The sequence below is a fragment of the Cydia amplana genome, chromosome Z, assembly GCF_948474715.1.
Source record: "Cydia amplana chromosome Z, ilCydAmpl1.1, whole genome shotgun sequence".
Lineage (NCBI taxonomy): Eukaryota > Metazoa > Arthropoda > Insecta > Lepidoptera > Tortricidae > Cydia > Cydia amplana.
The window spans coordinates 22059209-22085098 of NC_086096.1; the positions used below are offsets into that span (position 1 = coordinate 22059209).

The 25890-nt window shown below is 38.8% G+C and overlaps 1 protein-coding gene across 1 annotated transcript in view; it reads left to right on the forward strand.

Moving 5' to 3' along the window:
• The window catches only part of LOC134660805 (glypican-6), a 111119-nt gene that overhangs the window by 70664 nt on the left and 14565 nt on the right, over positions 1-25890 (forward strand). The window contains exons 2-4 of the mRNA XM_063516603.1: positions 1183-1335; positions 25027-25150; positions 25647-25757. Coding sequence (XP_063372673.1) covers positions 1183-1335; positions 25027-25150; positions 25647-25757 — 388 coding nt within the window. The remainder of the gene's footprint in view (positions 1-1182; positions 1336-25026; positions 25151-25646; positions 25758-25890) is intronic.

Below are 25890 nucleotides of genomic sequence, written 5' to 3' on the forward strand. Positions count from 1 at the left end.
TCTAAGATCCAAACGTTTTGCTAAAGAGGCATTTAGCATTCATGTCTATGTTGTCACAAAGACATAACACAATCCAGACATTTCAGCTATATTGTCCTTTAGCGATAAGGTAAATTTGATAGTAACGCGGTTAGAATATAAAATGGGGGAATAAGTGAACAAGCCTTTTAGTGCATTAGTACTAATATTTTGTATACAAATAATGGAACTAACACCAAATAACCCTCATGAGGAGAGACGAGAACTCAAAGCATGAGGTGTTTGAGTGCCAAGTTTAGAAATGGCAATAAAAATCCGTAGGAACTTTTTTATTAATTTTGCAAAACTTGCGTCAATATTTAATTTTTGATAAAAGCTTTTATCGCCGACTGTACTTTTCCTGCAAGTCCTTTAAATGTTTGACAGTTATGATTGTTATGAAAGTTATGAATCAACATCGACGATCGGCTCGTGTCACTCTCCACTTATTCGTAACGAAGTCGGTTGATATTTTCTGGTCTTTATGATCTTCTTTACCTACTCTGAATTAGGTCCCTACCCTACATCAAGCACTTTAAAATTGTACGAGTAACATGTACGCTCGCTATAAAGCAAATTATTTAATAGTAGTTTATGCAACAGTGATATAATAAGGGTTCTTAAAATTCAAGGGTCGAAGTTACAAAACGAGACGTAGTCGAGTTTTGTAAAAAAAGACCCGAGAATTTTAAGAACCAATTATGAGCTGTTGCATACATTACTTTTTCTATGACAGCTGCAGCAAAAAAAAAAAAAAAAAAAAAAAAAAAAAAAAAAAAAAAAAAAAAAAAAAAGTTATTATTAAAAAAAAGTTATTATTAAAAAAAAAGTTATTATTAAAAAAAAAGAGTTATTATTTAAAAAAAATTGAGTTATTATTTAAAAAAAAAAAGTTATTATTAAAAAAAAAAAAGAGTTATTATTGTAAATGAAAACACCTCTTTCAATCAAGATGATCGGAACTTGTATCTTTAAAAAAAATAAAGCAGTTGTATTATACTCATAAGATGACTGCTAGCAGTCATCTTATGAGCCTATAGACAAAGCATTCAAATGACATTGCTTTAGATATCACTGTCAGTCATTTAATTGACACATTTAAGTGCTGGAGTAGAAAAAAATAATTGTAATATTTTTTTGTAATAATAATGATTGTTATTCCAGATGCGAACGGGCTATGCGGGACGCAGGGGTGCTGCGGCGCGGCGGCGCGCGCGCCGCTCACGCAGCAGGCGCGCCGGCAGCTCGAGGACGCGCTGCGCGGCGAGCTCAACAAGCTGGCGGACGTGCTCACCAACAGGGCCAAGCGGTTTGACGGTAAATACCTACCTACCTCACGTTACAATATACATATTGCCTAGACGGTATCGTCTTGGGTCGTCCCATTCGTTTTTCGTCAAGTTCTTAAATTAGTCCTATTCTGCTTTCGTCACTCATTCTACATTGAAAGCCACTGACGATTGTGACGAATGTAGAATGGGTGACGAAAGCAGAATAGGACTAATTTAAGAACTTGACGAAAAACGAATGGGACGACCCAAGACGATACCGCCTAGACTAATAATTTAAGCTTTAGTGGCCTAGTGGTAACTCGTGCGACCTTCCTCCCTAACCGTAATTTCATGACACTTGAGTAAGAATTCATTTTTTTAAAGAAAAAGTAGAACATCATGAGGAAACCGGGCTAGTACTAAAGATACCTACTCCCCCCTCGCCCCTCTGGAGAAGGCGGTAGCTTTCGTAAAAACTAGTGTCGATTTAAAACACTCCCTTCGGCCTTGTTTTAATTTATCGCCACTCGTTGCGAATTCAAGATAGGTATCACGATTCACGTGTAATCACCGCATCACAAAACTGTTGGTTATAGAGGGAGCTTTAAATTCTCAGCAGCCAAAATCTGGAATGATCTGCACCTCTAAGAAATAATGTGTCCCAAAATACTTTTAAATCTAAACTGAAATCAATATTACTCTATAAACAGAAGAATATTTAAGCACTCTTGAAACATCTAATGAACAGTACCTAGTAATTTTTCATGTCTTGCCCTAACTAATACTTAATTTTATTTTTATTTTTTCCCATGCCTTTTTTTCTCTTGCCGTACCTTTGCTAAGTTATCTTAGACTTTGTAACTAGTACATAAAAAAATACCTTTTTTTAATACTTTAATATATTATTTGTAATTAGGGGTGAACTGAAAACCAGCGCTGTGACAGCTAGTCTGTAACACAGCAAATGCTGAGTCCATTCCTTTTGTCACACCATTGTTATATATAGACTTAAGGGGACGGTATATGACGTTTTCGATTTAGACCTCACTTTGTGCAATCAATTTGTTCAATGAATGATTAATAACTGCATTAAATTATACGTAAATCTGTTCACGAAGAAGCCGTGTACCGGCTCTTCACGCCATATTTTTTTTTATTTGCTGTAATTATCTACAAATCGACACTAAAAGTGTCCAAAAATCAAAATATGGAGTTCCGTTTGAGCAAGACGCATTACAGTTTTGTCTTTGACAGTAATTGAGTTGTTGTGGGATTTTGAAGGCTAGATAACTAAACTACCAGATTATTATCTACTTATATTTTTACTCACAAATACAACACAGAAATTCAATCCCAAATGTAAACTTTCGTATAATTTCCATACATTGACGACATCACTCAAAACTCTTCTTCGAGTCAGATGGCCGTTGGCCTTGCATCGAAGCAGACGTATACGTCGTCGTAGCTCGTTTTTGACATTATTATAGACATTTCATCATATACGCATACGAAAATGTATACCAGTAGATAAATTGTATTTCATAAAATAGGGTAAATAAATATAATCACGTCGAGCTCCAGTCAAATTTTAAATGTGAGTTGTTGTTATTTACGGGTCGTAACGGTCGAAAACAGCAGTAAATTATCCTAAAACAATACGATTACAATCGAATTTAAGTAACTTGTTCCTTCAAAACCCGCTTAAAATGAAAAAAGTTTAAAGACTCGTTTTACTGATTGGGACTGATTTTCATTATGCTGGTATCAATTTTGCGTCATTATAAAAATGTATATGACTTCTGTACGTCAATGACTTTTGATGTCAATTAATTGTAATCTTGTATTTATGTTAGAGAATATTATATGTTCATTTAAATATTACTCATCTATTAATACGAAGCGTAATTCGTTTAATACCTAAAGACTTGCAGTGTCTACACCTACTTTGTTGACGTTCATTCCGTCTATGTATGCGATTACGTAACGTGCTGTTCTGATAATCTTCAAGAATCAAGATAATTAATAACGGCAAGACCAGCATTTAGTACCAGCGAGTTTTGCGGATTTGGAGACCGAGATGAAGCTTACAGGCCAATATCGCTGCGGCCTGGCCTGCTTATTGTTATGTGTATAAATCGAATGTTATATTAATTTACTATAAAAAACAATGTTTTATTTCAATGACATTCTGTGCGTAGAGGTATGTATGTTTCGGTGATTATAAGAATTATGTCCACACAATAATCGTGCAAAGCAGAGACTGCATTATTTCTTTACGGTATAAGCGGTAAGGAAAAACTCATTGGTATCCTGGCTCGTACCAATGAGTTTTTCGGAACTTATGTACGAAATATCATTTGATATTTACCACTAGCTTTTCGGTGAAGGAGGAAACATCGTGAGGAAACCTGCATACTCGTAGTGCATACATTTGCGAAGAAATTCAAAGCTGTGTGTGAAGTCCCCAATCCGCATTGGGCTAGCGTTGAGATTATTGTCTATACAGGGTGGTCCAAACCGTGACGTCCAAAAATCGTGGGCTATCATAATGTACCTCATATGTATGTTGGCCGATTTTTCGTAGTTTTCAAGTTATGATTTTTTAAGCTTTTAACTTTTCCTATGAAATTCCGGGGTTCCCATACAGAGTGGCTGAAAAATAACTGCATTCCGTTGCCAGGGAGGTGTTGGGATTATACTGAGCAACTTTTATTATGGGACCAACCCCGAAATCGCGAAAAAAAAATTGGCTTTTTATACATTTTGGCTAGTCCATTTTCTATGGAAGGTAGATATGAGCGCCGATAGGCAGTTAGCCGGCGGCGGCGCGCCGGTCAAAATTGGTCGGCGGCGGCGGCGAATCGGCGGCGTGGCCTTGAAACACCTTCGATGAATGAAAAAAGAATTCAAACCAAAATTTTACCGAAAAAACATGTTTTTGCTGTAGGAAAGTTATGAAATAAATGCATTTTTTATTTTCAATGATAATTTATTGAATAATGGTACGAAAAAAAAATGATATCGTATAAACTGTGGATAGGCGGTATCGCGCGGCATCAGAGGCGGTCTTAATCTTGGTGAGGCTCTGGCCGTAAGATCTTAGCGAGGCCCTTATCTTTTGAGCTAAGTTAAAAATTGCGAAATGACTGTATCAGGGAAACGTCTTGTCGACAGTCCAAAGAAAATCGAGCTCCGTCATTAACCAATATCGATTCAACAAAACCGATTTATGTCAAAAAGTGAGGCCCAACGCCGAGCTCCATGTAACACAGAAGACTTGATTTCGACGCCTCCCAATGCGAGGCCAGAGGATGAGCTGCAGGTAAGCATACAGCTAAGAATCGAACGCCAAGTGTAAGCTTGGCTGACGGCCGAACGCCTGGAGCGCCGATTGCGGCGCGCTTCTGTGCAAGGCCGAGCTGCAAGAGAGCAGAGCGAGGGCGCAGGCCGATAAAGACTGAAGCCATAGTGTTAAAGATCTGGAGCTTTCCTGCGGGCGCATTCGTGCGACGCCAAAGGCCGAGCTGCAATGGAGCTAAGATCGGATAAGGACCAATGCTCAAGCGTTTTAAAACAGGCCGAAAGTTGAGCTCCAAACAGGGCCAAAAACTTGCAGGTTCAGATAGCGGCTTAATTCCATGCGAGCGATGCAAGGCCAAAGATTGAGCTGCGAGAGAGCAAAGCTTGAAATTTAAACAGTGGCCAAGTTTAATTGAGACCGGATTCCGACGCCCTTCCGTGCGAAGCCAACGGCCGGACATTTGGACGTGGAAACGCTTAATATCTCAAAATTAACCCCCTTTTATGCCTTTTAAAGACTTTTAACCATGCTTGCAATGGTTAAATTCGCGGTAAATGACGGATGGTTAGCTGGCAAAATTAGTTAAGCATTGGATCGGTTAATCGGTAATCCAAAGATGTGGGTTCGAGTCTCACGTTAGCCAGAGTTGATCACAGTTAATTTTTTAATTGTGATTGACATATGTGTAGTGTATATTATATACAATCTATAAATTGTAATGTGGAACGTTCCACAATAAAATGGAAGGAAATCAGTATGTTTATTACAAGCATATTGATGTTAAAATTGATATTAAATCATTTCGTTTCCCCAAGACTAGTAGCGCGGTTACTAGACAGATAAGTTTGCAATTGCCTTCGATATTTTTGAATTATATGGGCCTAAAATACCTTGTGAATGCCTATAAACTGTTTGAAGTGGCGCCGTTAATGATCTAAACTCGATTAAAAATATATTAACTAATTCCGAAAGTAGTAGTAACTACCAAGGTCACGCCGATGCCACGCCGATAGCGCAGCGTCGGCGGCGGCGGCGCGAAAATTCTGTCGGCGGCGGCGGCACGCCGGCGCGGTGCTCATATCTAATGGAAGGGTAATTTTTTTTCGCGGTTTCGGGGTTGGCCCCATTGTAAAAGTTGCTCAGTATAATCCCAAAACCTCCCTGGCAACGGAAATGCAGTTATTTTTTAGCCACTCTGTATGGGAACCCCGGAATTTCATATGAAAAGTTAAAAGTAAAAAAAAATCATAACTCGATAACTACGAAAAATCGGCTAACATACATGGGGTATATTCTGATAGCCCACGACGTGAGGAATCTAAAAAAAAAATTTTTGGACGTCAAGGTTTGGACCACCCTGTATATAGGCTGAATTATTATTATTATTTATAGGCGGTACGGTACCGTTATTATTTATCAATACCGCTTCGTTTTGAAGGTACTATACCTGTTGAAATATAAAGTACGGTACCGGTATAAAATTGCAGCAGGTACAACTATTTTTTATAGGTGTACAGTCAGCTGCAGAGAAAAGGTACCACCCCTGCATACAATCTTCTATGCAGGGGTGACCTGCAGCTGACTGTACCTAAACCATCACTGACCGAGCGTAGGCGAAGGTCTCCGTTTCAGCTTGGGCAAAAATACTTTCGTTTGTTCGAATGTTCTCCTTTGCATATCACATTTCTCAAATATCTCGAGAAAATTTGTAAGCAGGTTCGGTAGTTGGATATAATTACTCGGTTTCTTTTTTTTTATAAGTTCTAATAGGCAGAGATTGTCATAAAGGACTTAAGCGACAGTAGGGTCTGTGGTACTTAAGACCATTGTGATTATTCGTACGACCGAAGATTCGGTTTCGGTTTCGGTTTCGGCCAGTTTCGGCCATAAAATCATGTTTCAGCCGTAGTTTCGGTTTCGGCCAAAAAACGGCCGAATCTTTCGGCCTGGCCGAAACATACGAAATAGTACTTCGTATTATGAAACTAAACTATGTGACAAAGACCAAAAGTTGGGGAGCAAGTAGGACAACAATATTTATATATACAGAAATTTGTGTTTCGGTCGGACACTAATTATTAGGTACTTACTGATTACGCTGCGCCGCGTGGAACGTGAGGTGCGTTGGGGTAAGTACATACAAATCATTCAAGAAAAAAATCCCTTTTAAGATAACTCGTGTGTCTGCCCCTAATAGACTAATTCAATTGAAATTTGGTACACATTTTTCACATATGACAAAGAGTCGGTGATCCAAAGATGGACTAGTAACGTAAATAAATAAACTTTTAACTTTGCGGCCATTTTTTTGTATCGTGTGATATATCAGATATTAAATTATAAGATATTTACTAATAATAAGCATTGGTCACGTAAATTATTTTTAGTCTTTTTTTGCAAGTATGAATGATATAGAACATTATTTCAATTATTTTTAAAATTAAGCCTATCCAAAGGCGACTTGGAAGATGTGTCATGGGGATCTACATTCGTTGGGTGAAAAACAAGTTTTTTTGTCTAATTATCGTTTAAAACACAATCGATCGGCAATAACGCGGGCACATAAAACAAAAAACTTCTTTTTTCACTCATAAAACTCCTTAACCCTAATAAGAGCTAAACAAAAACAAGTGCGAGTCGGACTCGCATTCTAAGGGTTCCGTATATTAAGTTTGTCTCACGCTTGACTATAGGTAAAGAACTACTTTGTGTATTATTTTCAAAATTTTAGATCCAGTTGTTTCGGAAAAAGTGGGCGGAGAATGATAATTTTTTGCCTATTTTCATGAATAACTGCTGAACTATTAACCCTAAAATTATAAAAAAAAAATATCTTTGAGATTCTTACAATGAGCTCTTTTATTTACTCTATTATGTAACACTATATAGTTTAAAAAACATATTTTTTAATTTTTTCATTTACCCCCCCCCCAAAATGGCTAACGTATTTCAAATTCTTTAAAATACATTTTATTTACGTTACACGTCCATCTTTAGGTCACAAATTTACATTTGTGTGCCAAATTTACATATGTGTGCCAAATTTCAACTGAATTGGTCCAGTAGTTTCGGAGAAAATAGACTGTGACAGACGGACGGACAGACAGACAGACGCACGAAGAATTATATGTATATGCACTTATCCCAATGCACCTCTCGTTTACGCTGCGCGGGGTTCATTGCCGCTCCTACCGCCGTAAGTGTAAGTACAACTACATCATCAAGGCTACGATCGAAGATAATCAGTTCAGCACTGAAATAATAGCGGTGGAATGCCAGTATAATATTTAATTATTTATTTTAATTTTATACATTTAATAGCAAAATAAATAGCGAATATACGATACTCGTACAAGTAAATCTGTAAAGATCTTAGGGGTACATCAGCCGACATATATTATTAAATTTTATTTTGTCGGCCTTAATTAAATTTCCACCCTGCCGAAACTTTATTTATTTAAATTTCTAATTGAATTGATTTTTCGCCTTATGAATAACCGTATAGAGTAGTAAATAACATTTTACATCTGACTTAATGACATCTGGGTTTATTCGGTTTAACTTTACAAAACGCGTATCTCGACAAAGCCATAATATGCAGAAAATAGTTAACAATCAAATGAATTAAAATAGAATTTAAATACGTCACGTGTGACATGAACAGACAAGGAGAGCAAGATTTAATATATTGTTTCTCTTTCTTCTTTCAATGGAACGTTTTTACAGTTTCTGTTCCTCAAAAGAGGTCAGTAGTTAACACTAAACTCAAAACGCTATCTTAAAAAAACTTGATGGGTCAATGACCTGTCCCAGTAAAGTGAGGTAGTGTGCGTGAAGTGCGCTTGTGTGTGAAATGGGGTAAATTGACAGAATCTGAAAATTTACCCACCTCTACCGTCACCTTAAGAAACTATGCTATATTATTTGTTGCTGTTCTACTATCTACATGTCTATTGTTTGTTTTTCCTTGATCGTTTTTGTATTCTTGTATGTGTGTGGCAATAAACAATTTTTATTCTTATTCTTATTCTCTTTATTAATTTTTTGTCTTAAGTTAGGTTTTATTACAATATGGATATAAAATTAAAATATAAAAACACTTTTGACGACCGGTCTGGCCTAGTGGGTAGTGACCCTGCCTGTGAAGCCGCGGTCCTGGGTTCGAATCCCAGTAAGGGCATTTATTTGTGTGATGAGCACAGATATTTGTTCCCGAGTCATGGTTGTTTTCTATGTATTTAAGTATTTGTATATTATATATATCGTTGTCTGAGTACCCACAACACAAGCTTTCTTGAGCTTACCGTGGGGCTTAGTCAATTTGTGTAATAATGTCCTATAATATTTATTTATTTATTTATTTATTTATTTACTTACAAAAACAATATAAAAATATTATACACATATTATAAAAAAACCTAACCTAGGGTGCCGCCAGCAGCGGGGCAAGGCCCAAGCTGCCGGTGGTCAGGGCCGCAGAGAGAGGAACCGGCGGACTATCCGCGCCGTGTCCAAGATCACCGCCTTCTGCATCTGGCCCTTGACCCAACCACCTATAGCGAGAGTCTCTCAAGATGTTGGTCGAGACCACTGACCATCCAGCCTCTAGACATAGCATAGTCGCGCTACCCCCTCTGCCACACATACGGTAGCGTTACTCCATCTTCGAGTCACGCCTACACCGCTTACTTCAGTCGGCGGACCGGGCTCGGTCTAGAAACTTCGGTAGCTCGAAGAAGTTTTTGCTATCAAAAATGCATTATTGTTGTGTCAAATTGTGTGGCAAGAACACTAAAAACTCTGGTGTACAAAAAAATGGCATTTCATTTCACAGGTAAGCCGATTTTTTAGAGAAATGGATAAAAAATATTTTAATTTAAGCGTCTCATCAAATTTGACAGCGCTTGAAACTCGATGACGTCTTTTAAGAAAGTCTCTTTCTATCGCGCTGCATCCGTATACATCCTTTCTTGTCTTTTATTACGTGACATTCCTAAGCCCAAACTAGTGATGTCCATATCCATAGAATGTGATTGTTTACTATTGACAAGGTAATTCAATTCAAAACGCATAGGTATTTGCGAAAAATTCACTATAAAACAAATAAATAATATGAGAATTACACTTACGGTCAGGTACCAATTTTCCCTTGAACATAAACGATATTGTCAATTCAGCACTACATAGGTACTCGTATTACTTTTAGCGATTATAAAAACATTGCAAATTTAAATTAATCACAAGACCAATTTTATACAAAAACACACGGTTGCAATTTAAAATGCATTATTTTGATTCCATTTTTGTTGAGAATAGTGGGCGTCGGTTTAACTTTTTAATTTTTGCTTTTTTTCTGTGTACGACTGCCAACATGGCAATGATACTTGAACATTCGGCCAAATAATTTAAACTTCATTTAGTTAGATTGTATTAAATAACATTTCATTTACATAATAACAAATAAATATTTGATTTAAACCATGTAATAACTCTTAATAGAATTATACAGGGTGTTTTTAATGGGTGGGTATAGTAGGATACCGCGAATACAGGGTGGATTTTCTTTTTGGCTCAGTGAGGGCAGCTACCAGATCCCGTACTGCTACGAGAAAACGGTCTTAAGAGACCTTCCCTCGATTTCAAATTAATGAAGATTGGCATTTACAGATTTTGGAAAAAACATACAGGATACGAAAAAAAGGAAAAGTTTTCCTCGATTTGTGGCTTTTCTAGCCGGAATTTTTTTTTGCTTCCATACAAGCTTTTGATCCTCAATAGGAATGGGATCTAATTTGAAATCGAGGGAAGGTCTCCTAAGACCGTTTTCTCGTAGCAGTACGGGATCTGGTAGCTGCCCTCACTGAGCCAAAAAGAAAATCCACCCTGTATATAAAGCCGCAACCCGACTGATTAATTGACATAATTGCTCTCCCAGAAGGGGGTTCCTGGGGTATTTGACTTTGATACGGTCGTATAGAGGGGGTGGTTTGGTGACTTCCAGAAAAATCCGACTTTTGGTCTACCGGATTATCCGACTTTTGGTCACTAAACGGTGACAGATACGTGGGAGATGCTCGACCAAATGTCAAGGAGGGACGCTGACAGTTTCTGAAGCCGCCATTATTTTTTCAAAATGGCGGATTCAAAATGGCGATCATTTTTCAAAATGCTCCCAGCGCGCTAAAATTTTGGTCACGAAAACTCGGGGTCACCTAGCTGTATTCCTATGGATTTTTTTTTAATAAAACCAATATGGCGGTAAAAATGGCCACTTATTTTTTATGAAAAGCTTCAAAGGTGAGAGATAGGTGGGGGGTGCTCGACCAAATGCCATAGAGGGCCCGAGACAACACAAATTGCATTTAAAAAGTTTCAAAATGTACTAACTAACATAAGAACACCTTGTAATACCATGGTTGCAATAAAGAATTATGATTATGATTATGATATGATTTTTTTTTTCAAGTTGGTCTGAGCGCGTTGAGATTTGGCATGCGGCGAGCTTGGGGGCCCAAGATTAGTATGTGAATTATTTTTTTTAACACTCAAAATGGCGGCGGACACGGGCAAAGGAAAATTTCCAAGTAGGTTAAGCGAACCCGAAGGGCGAATATCAGGCTGGGAGGCCGAAGGCTGACCCGCCGAAGGCCCGAAGCCTTCACCCCGACTTCCAAGCGTGCAACCCTCAGTAATTTAAATGCGTGAATGAAGTGCTTCCAAGCAGGGATGTTGCGAATATCCGCATCCGCATCTCGTCTCGTCTCGCGCTTCTCTAAATCCCATAAGACGCCTTTTTACCAATAGTTTATTTTTAAATTAATTATATAAAGCAGATACACCTGCTAACGAAACCACAACGTTATGGGTTAATGTTTTCGAACGAACGAATCAACATAGCATTCAAAACATGCTTGCATATTATTACTGTTATTACATTATTGACCGTGATTGACAATGTTATTATTCAACGTGTCACATCACTAGCGCCCGGCAGATATTTCTGTCTGACGCCCACGTGTGTTTGAACGGACCAATCACGGCACGGGACTCGCTCACCTCGTCCCCCGCACCCCTGTATTTTTGGCAGCATCGGTTTCATGAAAGAATTGGCCTAAGTTGAGTCTAGAGGCTGGATGGTCAGTGGTCGAGACTCTTCGCTATTAGACCGTTCGCTGAAACAACTATCGGGACAATGATCGTCGAATCAACATCCCACATGGCGGTTATCTCGTGAGCCAAGTCTAGGTACTTACTGGACTTGTCCTTCTCGGCTTTCACAAGATTCTCATCATCTTATTCTTATTCTTAATTTTTGTCAAAGCAGGAAAGACTTGAATTGTCACAATTTGTGGAATATGAAAGTGTGTACCTATTATAAGTGATAAGCAGATTTTTAGGATGCCTATTTTTGAGCGATAACATCTTGAACATATACGCAATACAGTAGAAACGACATTAGACTTGCTTAGCGTCTAAGGGTATAGCTTGCTTAGCGTAAGGGTTATCACGTAATCTTGTGGCGAGGGGGGGGAGGGTCTAAAAAAGGCCAAATATGATCACATAATTTCTGGACGGTCCCTTTCCTACTTTTCCCACTTGTATCTATATCAGCAGGGACTTTGTTATAATAATAAAAACGTGTACAGTTCCCTTTACACTACTCAGCGGTAAATCCTTATTTATATGAAATACCAAGAGACAACCAGCCGCTATAGTGATATGTAATGTAATAGCCTTGCCAGGCTATTAGACACTGTGTTGGATGTCGATCCCCGGCGTTATTCCAATATCTTACTACCAACAGCGGGGGCGCTCTGGTGAACCCATTGAACCAGAGCACGTGCGCTCTCCGGTTACACATAGGACCTAGTTGTTTGTTGTTAGGAATCTCTACAGTCTCTACAGAAAGATACAGTTAAACTCTATCGCCTGGCGGTCTAGCATGAATTGTATTCTCGCGCGCGACTCCATACATCTTGCGCGACTACAAGCATGGAGTCGCGCGCGATAACGCATCTCATGCTAGACCGTCTGACTCTGAGCGTGACTGTTCGACTCGTGTGCCTTTGGTGAGCAATACGGTTACCCAGTCGGGTATTTTTAGCGTACAATGCAGCGTCGACTTATCGCCAGGAGTGCATTTAAGTCAAACAAACTACATACTTTTCTTGGACTGGACTTCGTTTAGTATTTAATAATCTTAGAAAAGTGCATTTTCTATGAAAATTATAATTATGAAAAAAGATTCTTTACAAACAAGAGAAAGAAAAGTTCTCGTAAGTTGTAAGCGTACAATAGTACATTACTGCAGACGCCGGGAAAGAAGGGCTTGCCGGGTGAGTAGGTATAGACGGCCGACCGTAGGGAGGCCGGATAGTGATACGAAGTCGGCAAGACCTTTTCACGGCTAGGCATGTATAGTGCTTTTCTCAAACATATGCAATGAAATAAAAAAAAATCACCACTCAAAAAAACAAATTATAAATATCAACCACAAATAGCTACACGACAAAAGTTTTTTAATTTTCCTTCCAATCCTGCCATAATGACTTTTTTTTACGGAAGTCGTCCGTATTTCGCGTGTGGAGTGTTCGAATAGACCCTATTAGGGCCATTATACACAACCTGATAATAAGAATCTCAATTTCAATAAATAAAATAAATGCAGAGGATTTTAAATATTGTCTATGGTCTCTGGTGACATACGTATAGACAAGATTTTAAATTTATTCATCAACACATTGAATCATACAGATTCGTATTCTTAATATCATCAGTACGTTCGTGTATAACAGGCGTTAACACGGATATTTTGGTTCGATAACCATTCATTCACTAAAAATAAAAAATATAATTCGGCTAGCCTGTTCATGGACACAGACCCCATGTTTACATTAGAATTAAAAAAAAATTACTTCCCGGCCTAGGCCTTCAATTTCATATGAAATTCCTTTACAGTTCTCTGGAGTTGCTCCGCCCTAAACGTGATACTTCGAAGCCTGATATAACGCCCGGAGCGACGACATTTCATTGCATGTTTGAGAAAAGAGTTTTTTTATGGAACAATTAGTTTTGCAAAATACTTTCAGTGGCTATTGGTTGACTCGAATTGTAAGCATCCGATGATGTTAAAGCATTAATATATCTACGAGTGTGATACAAATATGTATGATGAGAGGGTTGAACCGACACTTAGTGTTGAACGTATGTACTTATACCAGTACTAATATGTTATCAGTTCTAGTGATAGATTGATACGATAACGCGTAGTAGTTGATGTAAGTGGTGGTAAGCGGGGGCGGTGCAAGTTTGTGATATAGGAATGTCGTAATGTGCAAGGCGGCAGCGCGAGCGTCGAGAGAAGTGTTGCGAGCGCCGAGCCATGTTTGGAGAGCCGGCGCCGGCGGTCCCGTTCACCGCGGAGCAATTACCCAACGACCACTCTCAACGGGAAACTGCCTCTGTCCTACTTATCAAACGAATCTGATATATATTAATTTTTTCTATAATCAATATAATAATAATAAAATAATAATAATTTGAGCCTATATACGTCCCACTGCTGGGCACAGGCCTCCTCTCATGCGCGAGAGGGCTCGGGCTATAGTCCCCACGCTAGCCCAATGCGGATTGGGGACTTCACATACACCTTTGAATTTCTTCGCAGATGTATGCAGGTTTCCTCACGATGTTTTCCTTCACCGAAAAGCTAGTGGTAAATATCAAATGATATTTCGTACATAAGTTCCGAAAAACTCATTGGTACGAGCCAGGATTTGAACCCGCGACTTCCGGATTGAAATCAATAATCAATAAAACTAATAATAATAATCTATAATCAATAAGATAATAAAACTACCCGTTTTATCTGAGTCAATGTATGTCATGAACCGCCTGGCGAGGGTCAATATAGATACTTATAGTCGAGGATAATGATCAAGTATATGTATAGGTACCTATGTAATAAAACTTTATCAACTTATTTTATCAACATAGAATATAATCGCTAGACTATAGTGTAGACAGCTTCAATGTTGTATATATACAATTGAAATTGTATAGGTACTTTAAGAAAACACCAGATAACACTGTATAGGACTACAAAATTTTCGACAAGTTTAATTGTACTTGTAATTGTATTTTTTCATTACGGTCAACCGTTTTTAAGATAGAGGGCGAATAACGCGCAGGTCAATAGTGTCAATACAATACAATACTATAAATAAACACATACTTACAACACAAATTAAACATGCTAAACAGAATAATAACCGGTATACGAATATCAGAAAGATTGATTGATTGATTGATTGATTTTTAGAGATCTTCATTAGGTATATATCACAATTAAACTTTTATGAAGTCTATGAACAGAATGATGTGAATGATGCATATGATGTATTTATGGACCTCTTTCAGTTAATCTATAACCTTTGTATACCTATTGAACAAGTTAGAAAATAGTGTTAATAAAACCAAAGCCACATTGGAACTCATTAGGCAACATACATCATCTACGAACAGCATTCCCCAGACCGTAGAGAAACTAAATATAAACGGCAGTATCAAAACTGATCCCTTACAAATAGCAGAGGCATTTAATACTTTTTTTTACCAGCCATAATTTAGATAACTTACAGTGTCCCTCAGAATACAAATTAACATCAAATAAAGAATTAAGTATGTAGTATGTTTATTATTCCGGTTGATGCTGATGAAATAAAGAAGATAGTCAATGCCATGAAAAACAAAAAAAGTTCCGGTTACGATGGAATATCAATGCAGTTAATCAAATCTTGTATTGACTATATTATTAATCCTTTAGTTCATACAATAAATTTAATGTTAAGTACTAGTATATTTCCGGACGCTCTAAAGAAGGCACTTATTAAGCCACTTCACAAAAAGGGTGCCTTAGATGACGCAAATAATTATAGGCCTATAGCGCTATAGCCATGTTTTTCAAAAATATTTGAGAAGGTAATTTTAAACCGGTTAAGTACGTATTTGAGTAGGAAAAACATACTGGACCCTAATCAATTTGGTTTTCAAAAGCAGAAATCAACATCCTTAGCAGTTTTCAAAATGTTCAATGACATATGGGATAAAGTAAATAGTAAAAAACCATGTGTATCATTGTTGCTAGATATGTCCAAGGCGTTTGACTGTGTAGTTTATGAAATTCTTTTGAAACAGTTGGATAATATCGGAATAAGAGGACATGCTCTACAGTTATTTGAAAGTTATCTGACGAATAGGCAGCAAGAAACAATGGTTGTTAGTCATAATAAGGAACAGAAAACTTTGGGAAGCATACAATCGGCCTTTGAAACTATTAAAGTCGGGGTTCCACAGGGTAGCGTCTTAGGACCTACACTGTTTCTGATATAAATTAACGAGCTCCCAAAAGTCGCTAATGAATTATGTGTTTTGTTTGCAGACGACGCAATAATACTGTTTTAAGGTGATAAATCGAACACTGAGCAATTGGAACAAAATATTAATAACACCCTTCTCATGGCTTGAAACTCTAAATCTAGGAGTTAACCTAACCAAAACAAAACTTATTAGTTTCAGAAACTTTAAAACACCTTCTCTATGTTTGAATGTAGCAGAAAGTGGGACTTTGATTGAAGAAGTAAATAGTATATCTTTTCTTGGCATTACTATAGACACTTTATTGAATTGGAAGGCACATATTACTAAAATAAATAAGTTGATTTCCAGCCAGTGTTATGCCCTGTCAGTACTCTCAGGAACTTGCTTTGAGGATGTTGCCAAAAAGTCTTATTATGGTAATGTGTTTTCGCTGCTAACATACGGTATCATTTTCTGGGGGAACTCGGTGGACATCCAGAGTACATTTATCCTCCAAAAACGATACTTACGTACAATATATCGCATGCATACTGAACAATCCTTACGCAATGTGTTTAGAGAAAAGCGGTTTCTTACTCTTACTGGAATATACATTCTAGAACTTTGCCTCTTTGTAAAAAAAAATGACGGCTATTTTAGAAAAAAGTCCTCGCAGAGAGATAATCTTAGAGAGCAGTACAGGTTTAATCTTGTATGTCCAAAATTAAACAACTCAATGTTTTACAGAAGTACATTCAATACTGTAATACGAGTTTTTCTACTCCAGCACTTAAATGTGTCAATTAAATGACTGACAGTGATATCTAAAGCAATGTCATTTGAATGATTTGTCTATAGGCTCATAAGATGACTGCTAGCAGTCATCTTATGAGTATAATACAACTGATTTTTTTTTTTTAAAGATACAAGTTCCGATCATCTTGATTGAAAGAGGTATGTTTTCATTTACAATAATAACTCTTTTTTTTTTTAAATAACAACTGATTTTTTTTAAATAATAACTCTTTTTTTTTAATAATCTCTTTTTTTAATAATAACTCGACTACGTCTCGTTTTGTAACTTCGACCCTTGAATTTTAAGAACCCTTATTATATCACTGTTGCATAAACTACTATTTTAACGCCCTGCCAGTTGAAATAAAAATGTTGGAGGAGAATCGCTATATATTAAAATAAAAAAACTGGTTAATTGAAAATGTATTTTACAACCTAAATGAGTTTTTTCTGGAATCACCAGTTTGTTAAGTATAAGTTAGTCAGTTAGCTAGTATAGTTAGTAGTTTTAAGATCATATTGTATGCTCGAAATGGGCAACTGTTGATTCGATATCTCATGTTTATGACATCTTATGTACACAGTTTACAATTAATAAATACTTTACTTTAACTCCTGACCCAGACACGAGATTTCCTGTAACTTTTGAGACAACTTTTAAAACGCATTACCGGTAGGCATTAGGTAGGCATACCTTTTTTTAGGTTAAAGTAACCGTATTATAATGTATTAGGCGACAACATCATCATATCTACGATCGGCCGTACTTACCTACTTATTAATTCTTATACCGCTCCTTCTCTGCGTTGAAAGATGTGATCTGAACCGGCGTTGGTTTATATATGTGGCGTAAAGCCAGTGGACTGTAGTTTTTTAAGTTAGTTCATTCGACACTATACTGCTTTATCTGATGGTAGAAGGGCTTACCGGTATTTGTGGTCTGCAGGTGGCAGAGGCCTCTGCGGGTGGATGGATTGCTCGCTGGTGGCTTCCTCGTTATTTTAAGGCACTGCACACTGTTTTCTGGTATATTCCGCGAATTCAGATATTCTTTCTGTTGCGATGTTTTGATGACACTGACACCGTTAGTTATTACTTTTTAGACCATTGCGAATGTGTCGCCGGCCAGTAGCCTCGCTACCTCAAATAAATCAGTATAGCAGTAGGTTGAATACTAAACACCCCCCACCGAAAGCACTATGTGGCTTTCTCATAATATGAAAAAGAGAGAACAGAACTTGCGCATGTATAGGCGCGAAAATAAAATAAAATATATGCAATTAATGCGATAAAAGAAGGGAATTTAGTGAGTATAAGGCAGAGGACACAGTTTATTAACAGGTCTCAAAAAGGAATTGTTAGCTCTTGTGCGCAGAGTAACCTTGCGCACAATGCCGTCTAAACCGGGATGTTTTTGTTGGACAATTGCAAGTGGCCAACTGCAAGGAGAAACTCGGTCGTCCTTGACTAACACTAAGTCTCCTACATTAATATTGGGAGGCGAGGTGAACCATTTTGACCTTTGCTGTAAGGTATGTAAATAATCTTGGCTCCATTTCTTCCAAAACAGTTGAGAGCAATTTTGCAAATATTGCCAACGTGATAGATGATTTACAGGTACAGACTGCAAATCATACTCTGGTACAGCTGTCAGACTCTTGCCTATCAAGAAGTGTCCAGGAGTTAGGACATTAAACTCATGAGGATTATCACTAGCTGGCAGAGCGCATAATGGCCGTGAATTCATTATGGCTTCAATTTTACAGAAAATTGTTGTCAGCTGCTCAAAAGTCAAGGCTTTGTCACCGACAGCACGCACAAGATGGTATTTCGCAATACGAACGCAACTCTCCCATAAACCACCCATGTGAGGGGCGCTAGGAGGATTGAACTGCCAGTTAATCAAGCGCTGAGCGCAGCCGTTAAAAATATCCTGTTGAGTGCTCTTGTCAGACATGAATTTCTGAACATCAGCAAGATGTTTACTGGCTGCTGTGAAATTCGTCCCGCAATCGGAATAAAAGCATGCCGAAAGACCGCGACGGGATACGAATCTGTCTAGAGTAGCCAAAAAGCAATCGGCAGATAGAGAGGAGAGCGTTTCCAAATGCACGGCTTTAGTTGAAAAGCAAACGAAGACCGCTAAATAAGCCTTCTCTATCTTGGCATTGCGCCGTAAGCTTTCCTTTATATAAAAGGGTCCGGCCAGGTCCACACCTACATGCTCAAACACCTTATTAGGTAACAGACGAGTTGATGGAAGGTCACCCATTTTAGGCTGCAGCAGAGTGGGTCTACATTTGTAGCAGCTCTTGCACTTTGAATGAATGGAACGAATTAGGCTACGAGCCGACAAGATCCAATATCTCTGGTTGAGAATATTCTGCAAGGTCTGCGGACCTGTGTGTAAATATTTCTTATGAAAATATTCAACCAAGAGCTTTGTAAACCTACTTTGCTTCGGCAACAATATAGGATGCTTCGCATTGTAAGGCAAGTCAGAGTGCGGGATACGACCCCCCACCCTGAGGAAGCCTCGATCGTCAAGAAAGGGTGCAAGCTTCCTTAACGAAGGGATGTACGTTACGCCCTTTTTCAAAGTTTCAATTTGCTCTTTGAAATAAGCTGCTTGTACTAATTTGATCAAGCAATCATGGGCTTGATTCAAGTCTTTTGTCGTTAAAACTTGGTCGCAAATCGAAACGTCACCACGGAATCGTCGCAGTAAACGTAAGATCCAGGCGATGCTTCTTTGCATTCTAGAATAAGAAGAGAACTGGTTGCAAACACGATCAACGAATTCCAGTTTACCTTCTTCTCCCGTTTGTTGAGATAGTAAATTAAATGTATTTGTATTTAATTTCATCTCTGGGATTTGTGTTTCACATTTGTTTATGAAAGTGGAAACAGGCCAATTCTCACAATCGTCATACATCCAGGCAGGCCCTTCAAACCACTGAGTGTTACCAGCCATGAACTGCGACGGAGAAACACCTCGCGAGGCGACGTCTGCCATGTTGTTTTCGCTGTTCACATGACGCCACGCATGAGGAGGTATTGACTCTGTTATTTGTGTAACACGGTTACACACAAATGTCTTTAATTTATAAGCGTCAGTTTGTAGCCACGCCAAGACAATAGACGAATCTGTCAAAGCTGTGATTTTTGTCACATTAACCCGAATTAAGCATTCACACGCGTACTTCATTAGTTTTGCAAGAAGTGCTGCGGCCATAAGTTCCATTTTCGGAATAGTCTGAACTTTGACAGGTGCTACCTTTGACCTTGCCATCAACAATCTGCACTTAACGTTAGACTGATGTCGTGAGATGACGTAGATGCAGGCGGCGTACCCACGAGAAGACGCGTCGCTAAATCCAACAAGTTCGCATTCAGTTACATTTGGAAGCAAGATATGCCGTTGAATCTGCAACTCGGATAGTCGGGGTAGTTCGTCAATGAACGTCAACCACTGCTCGCATACGTCTTGAGGAAGTGGATCATCCCAACCGAGACCCACCTTCCAAAGGTCCTGAAGAATGCACTTTGCAACAAATGTGCATGGAGCAATGTATCCAACAGGATCATAAATTGACGCAAGAGTCTTCAGTACAGATCGCTTAGTATCGACGGTATCTTGTTTGTTCAATGAGAAGCTGAACGCGTCAAACACCGGAGACCATTTCAAGCCTAAAAGCTTAATTGAAACGTCATCCCTGTCCTTTTGAAAAGTGACAGTAGTTTCACGATGTTCGGCCGGGACGCGCTCAAACAACTGTTCAGAGTTGCTCGACCACTTCTTAAGCACAAGTCCTCCGCACTGTAGCATATTAATCAACTCGTCCTGTAATGCACATGCCTGAGAGAAGGTGGCGCATGACCACAGGATATCATCCATATAGATGCCTTGACGTACAACTTCAGCAGCAGAAGGGAAACGTTCGCCTTCATCACTGGCTAATTGTAGTAAAGTGCGTATGGCCAGAAATGGACTCGAACTCACGCCATATGTGATTGTTTTTAACTCATAGACTTTTATCGGCTCATCAACTGACGACCGATATAAAATATGTTGATATTTTCGGTCAGATTCGCGCACAAGGATTGCACGATACATTTTGCAAATATCACTTGCGAAACAGTATTCGAATAATCGAAAATTTGTTATAATGGCTCCTATATCACGGTATAGGTTTGGTCCCGTCAACTGGGTGTCATTAAGAGAGAAGTTTGTAGACGTTTTCGCACTAGCATCAAAGACTACGCGCAACGGCGTAGATGTGCTGCTTGGCCTTAAAATACTGTGATGTGGTACAAGATATTTGCTCGGCTCGCTACCAGTATACAATTCCATGTGGTCTAGTTTCTCATACTCCAACATGAAGTCATTGTAAGCTTGCTGCAGCACTGGTGAGCGCGCGAGTTTGCGCTCTGTTGCCAGCAGTCGTCGCTCGGCAGCAGCGCGAGAGTATCCGAGTATCGGCGCATCAGGAACAAAAGGCAGCGGCACGATATACCTCCCCCCCTCATCACGGGAGTGATCACGCACGTAAATATCTTCAGCCAGCTGATCTTGTGGGCTGAGTACAGGTTTGCACGGCAATTCCTCTACTTCCCAGAAGTCACGCAGCGTTTTGTCCAAAGTCTTCTCTAGAGAAATCGTCAGATGGAAACTCTGTGTTGGTGTTTCGTTGTCGTTACTGTCGTTGTATAATCTTCCGCTAACGACGTACCCAAAAATGGTTTCAATAACCTTTGGAATGTTCGGCTTGACAGTAGTAGGCTTGTCCATAATCAATTCGGACACGACGCCATTGTCCAGTAGAATATCCACCGATGACTTCTCGAAAAACAACGGGTCAGCCAATTCAAAATTCTTGTATTCTTCCACAACTTCTGGCGGAAACGAAACATTTGGCATTTCAGATGACACTTTCTCCACGACGACCATCTCCACCTGGAAACTCGGAACGTCCAATTTACACGGCTTCAAGTCGCACGTCACCATGCCAAAGTTTTTGACAAGTTCACCTCCAAGTCCTGATACTGTTGCGACATTTGTTGCGAGGTAAGCCCAAACGTTGAGCACAATTCAAAGTAATAAATGAGCTTTGCGCTCCAGAATCAAGAACAGCACGGCAGTTCTGATGTTGTCCGGTGATGTCAACCACTAGAGTCCTCGTAGTCCCCAACACTACACCGTAAGAACCTGAATTTTCACTCACGGAGTGAAGATTTTCAGTTCCAGTTGGAGCGGGCGTCACACTCACGGAGCGCGGCGGCGAAGGCCCCGCTGCATGCACGGCAGCGCGGGGCGTCTGCAGGGTCGGCACGGCCGGAGCCTGCAGAACACTTGCATCCCGATGTAGCAAATAATGATGAGGCTGAGAGCAAACTCCACAAGTCATATTGCTCTTACAACTTGACGCTTCGTGACCACTTTTCAAGCAGTTGCTGCATATCTTCAAGGCGTTGACACGGTCAATCCTATCTTGAATCAACAGTTTACGAAACTGTTCGCAACGATAAATCAGATGATTTGAGTTGCAATGCACGCAAGTCAGTTTGTTTTGGTACGAATTATTTTGAGTATCATTATTACGCGAAACAGTTAATCCAACCTTTTGCGAAGACGAGGTCGCGTTCGAATATTTGAAACTGGCAGGTTTATGACTCGGTTGTGTGAAGTTGACAGGTGACTTCACTTTGACTTGTTGATGGTTTATAGTCCGGGAGCTAGTACTAGGAAAAGTATGTTCCAACACTTTTATTTGTTTGTTCACAAAATTTATTAATTCCGCGAAAGTCGGTAATTCATTTTGATCGCGGCTTTCTTCAAACAATTTCCGAGAATGACTGTCTAGCCCGCGAAGTGCCAGATGGCAGAATAGATAGTCGTCCAAGTTCTCAATCTGCAAGGCGTGAATAGCTTTCAAGGAATGGTCAAAAGTCTCCACGAATGAGGTTAAATTCGCTGCACTGTCTTTTGTCAAAGGTGAAAAATTCAGCATTTTATCCAGATACCTGCCGGTCAACGCTCTGACATCTTGGTACTTATCAAGTAAGCTTTTCCAAACTACAGGATAGTTGTAAGACGTGATCGGAAGACTCTTGACAATATTCAGTGCTGGGCCTTTGACACAAGACAGCAGATAATGAAATTTATCTATGTTCTCGAACTTGCGACTGTGAACCAAAAACACAAATGTATCATGAAATGTGGCCCAATTCTCCACCTGACCATCAAATTCAAACAAAGTCAGCTTCGGTAAATGTGGCCTAGCGAAACAATCATCCTTGGTTTCAGTGAAATTATTTTTGGTTGGCTCCTGGACTATACGGTTGCAGTTCAAAGCTACCTTTTTACAAGCAAAATATAAATCGTCGAAACTTTCTAACGAGCTTGTTGAAGGTTTAGCTTTGGGGTTTGCCTGCATCTCCAGCATGATAATCTCCATGACAATTTTTTCGAAGTCGCAACGTGCGTCATCGAGTTCCGAAAACTGTACCATGTAATCTTGCACCGAGTCTAGACTATCCAATTTAACAGTTTTGGATACATCATAAGCCTTTTGTAATTTGTTAAACAAATATTCTTTTTTGAGTGTCAACGTATTTATTTGCAATAACAATTGCACCTCGCCTTCCGCCATTGTTTGTCACGGACAAAAATGTATGACGAATTGGATATTTTATTGAAATAAATATCAGTAAAATCGTAGAAATAAATAGGAAACAGCGAGATAATATGCGGATACGATCCGCAAGGGAAACGCAACGGTTAGCCTATAGAAGTAGGTATAGAAGATAGGATTTTGGGGAAAAAATAAATCTGGGAGGGTTCGAAATTTGGGAAATTTAAGAATCGGCTCGGAGGCCAGAAAATGTGGCGTAAAGCCAGTGGACTGTAGTTTTTTAAGTTAGTTCATTCGACACTATACTGCTTTATCTGATGGTAGAAGGGCTTACCGGTATTTGTGGTCTGCAGGTGGCAGAGGCCTCTGCGGGTGGATGGATTGCTCGCTGGTGGCTTCCTCGTTATTTTAAGGCACTGCACACTGTTTTCTGGTATATTCCGCGAATTCAGATATTCTTTCTGTTGCGATGTTTTGATGACACTGACACCGTTAGTTATTACTTTTTAGACCATTGCGAATGTGTCGCCGGCCAGTAGCCTCGCTACCTCAAATAAATCAGTATAGCAGTAGGTTGAATACTAAACAATATATATCTATATAGTTCTATAGAACCAGTCAGTTAGTCATAACATTTCGAGTAGGGCTTCCAATACCGGTATCCCGGTATTTCGGGATCCCGGGATCCCGTCGTTTTAAACACATTTTTCAATACCGGTATTTTTAAAGGCAATACCGAGATCCCGGTATTTAAAAAAATGAGGGAAATGCGCAGTATAAACCCTTTAAATCCATTATATTCGGCTGTATCAAAGCTTACTAAAGAGTAAAGGTCAGATGCATCTAGAGTTAGACCAAGAAAAGTCTGCAACGATATTGTTAGCACGCGCAGTGCAAGTGTTATATTAAACGTCAAACTTCTATGAAATTATGACGTACACAAATAATACTTGCACTGCGTACTGCGTATGCTATCAAAATCGTTGCAGACTTTACTTGGTCTAACTCTGGTCTCTAGCCCGCATTTTATTATTGAAACAAGATCGTTGCCTAATGCGTCAGATAAATATTTGGTGGTTGATGGTGGATGAATCCTGAAGTTATGTGAGTGATGAATATGTACATGAATATGAATATGATGAATTGATGATAGTGACATTAACATTAACATAATTAGTTCTTGTAATTTTATCAAAAAATAAAACAAAAGAGCAGGGATAACTGTAATAATGGCAAACCAATTTTGACGGAAATTGGTGAGGTGAAGTTTGGGTAAAGTCAACAAATTGGATAAAATTATTGCCAACCTGGAGTGTGAAATAAAATTATTGCAGATGGCGGCATTGATTGTTAATTGTTGTAATAGCTTTTAGGACATATCTGGTATTCCAGTGAGCCTTTCTAATTCCCCTTTTTAATAAAACTATATATTTTTAAGCGATTCATATCCAATACCGGGATCCCGGGATCCCGGTATTGATGAAGACAGTTTCGGTATTAATACCGGTATTGTGAGAAGTCCGGTATTTGGAAGCCCTAATTTCGAGTATAGTTTATCTATACGAGGATTGATGGAGGCATGACTAGATATAAAGTAAACAATGAAAGGAAGGTGGATGGATGGTTATCGTAGTGTTGTTGGTTGCAGAGTTCTTCCGGAAGCTGCTGCAGATCTCTCGCGAGGGCTTCCACGCCATGTTCAAGCGCACCTACGGCATGATCTACGAGCAGCACGCGTACGTGTTCGAGCAGCTCTTCGAACAGCTCGAACGGTAACTAACACTACGCACGCTCTTATGTTTCCATTTTATTATTACCATTTCATATTCAGGATCTCCTTTCTGATATATTATAGGTTGTGATATATATCTTATAGGTTGTATTTCTCCCTATTAGCTGAAGATGAAACTATTTACACATGGAATCATTTAAGTGACATCTTTTTTAGTTTTGAAAAATCCAAAATCAGTGCTTGTTTTCACCTAAACCTAAACTATAAGCATCACTCAATATATAGAGCTAAAAGCATACGTAAATAGTACCCAATTATCAGGGATTCAAGTATAGAAAACCTATATAATGGAGAAAATGTGTCAAGAAAGCTGTATGAAATTCGGCTAAAACAGATCCACCTTAAATATTATAATTTACAGTTACTGTATTTTTACATTGAGTCTGTAGTAGTAATATTAATGTAGAAACAAAATGTATGTGTATGCCATTAGGCAGGTGACAAGTGATGTAATGATAAGCTTGTGTATTGATCAGGTACTACACTCTCGGCGACACCAACTTCGAGCACATGATGGATCATTTCTTTGGCATACTTTACCAGAAGATGTTCAGCGTGCTTAATGCTCAATACAGTTTCGATGAAAAGTAAGTGCATTGTACTTGATACGGGTCCATATTGGGTCACATAATAATTGATTGCCCTAATGTAATGTTACACATAAAACTCATTTCGCATAATTGTTATTGTGCTGAAACTATTAACTGAAAAATTATAAAA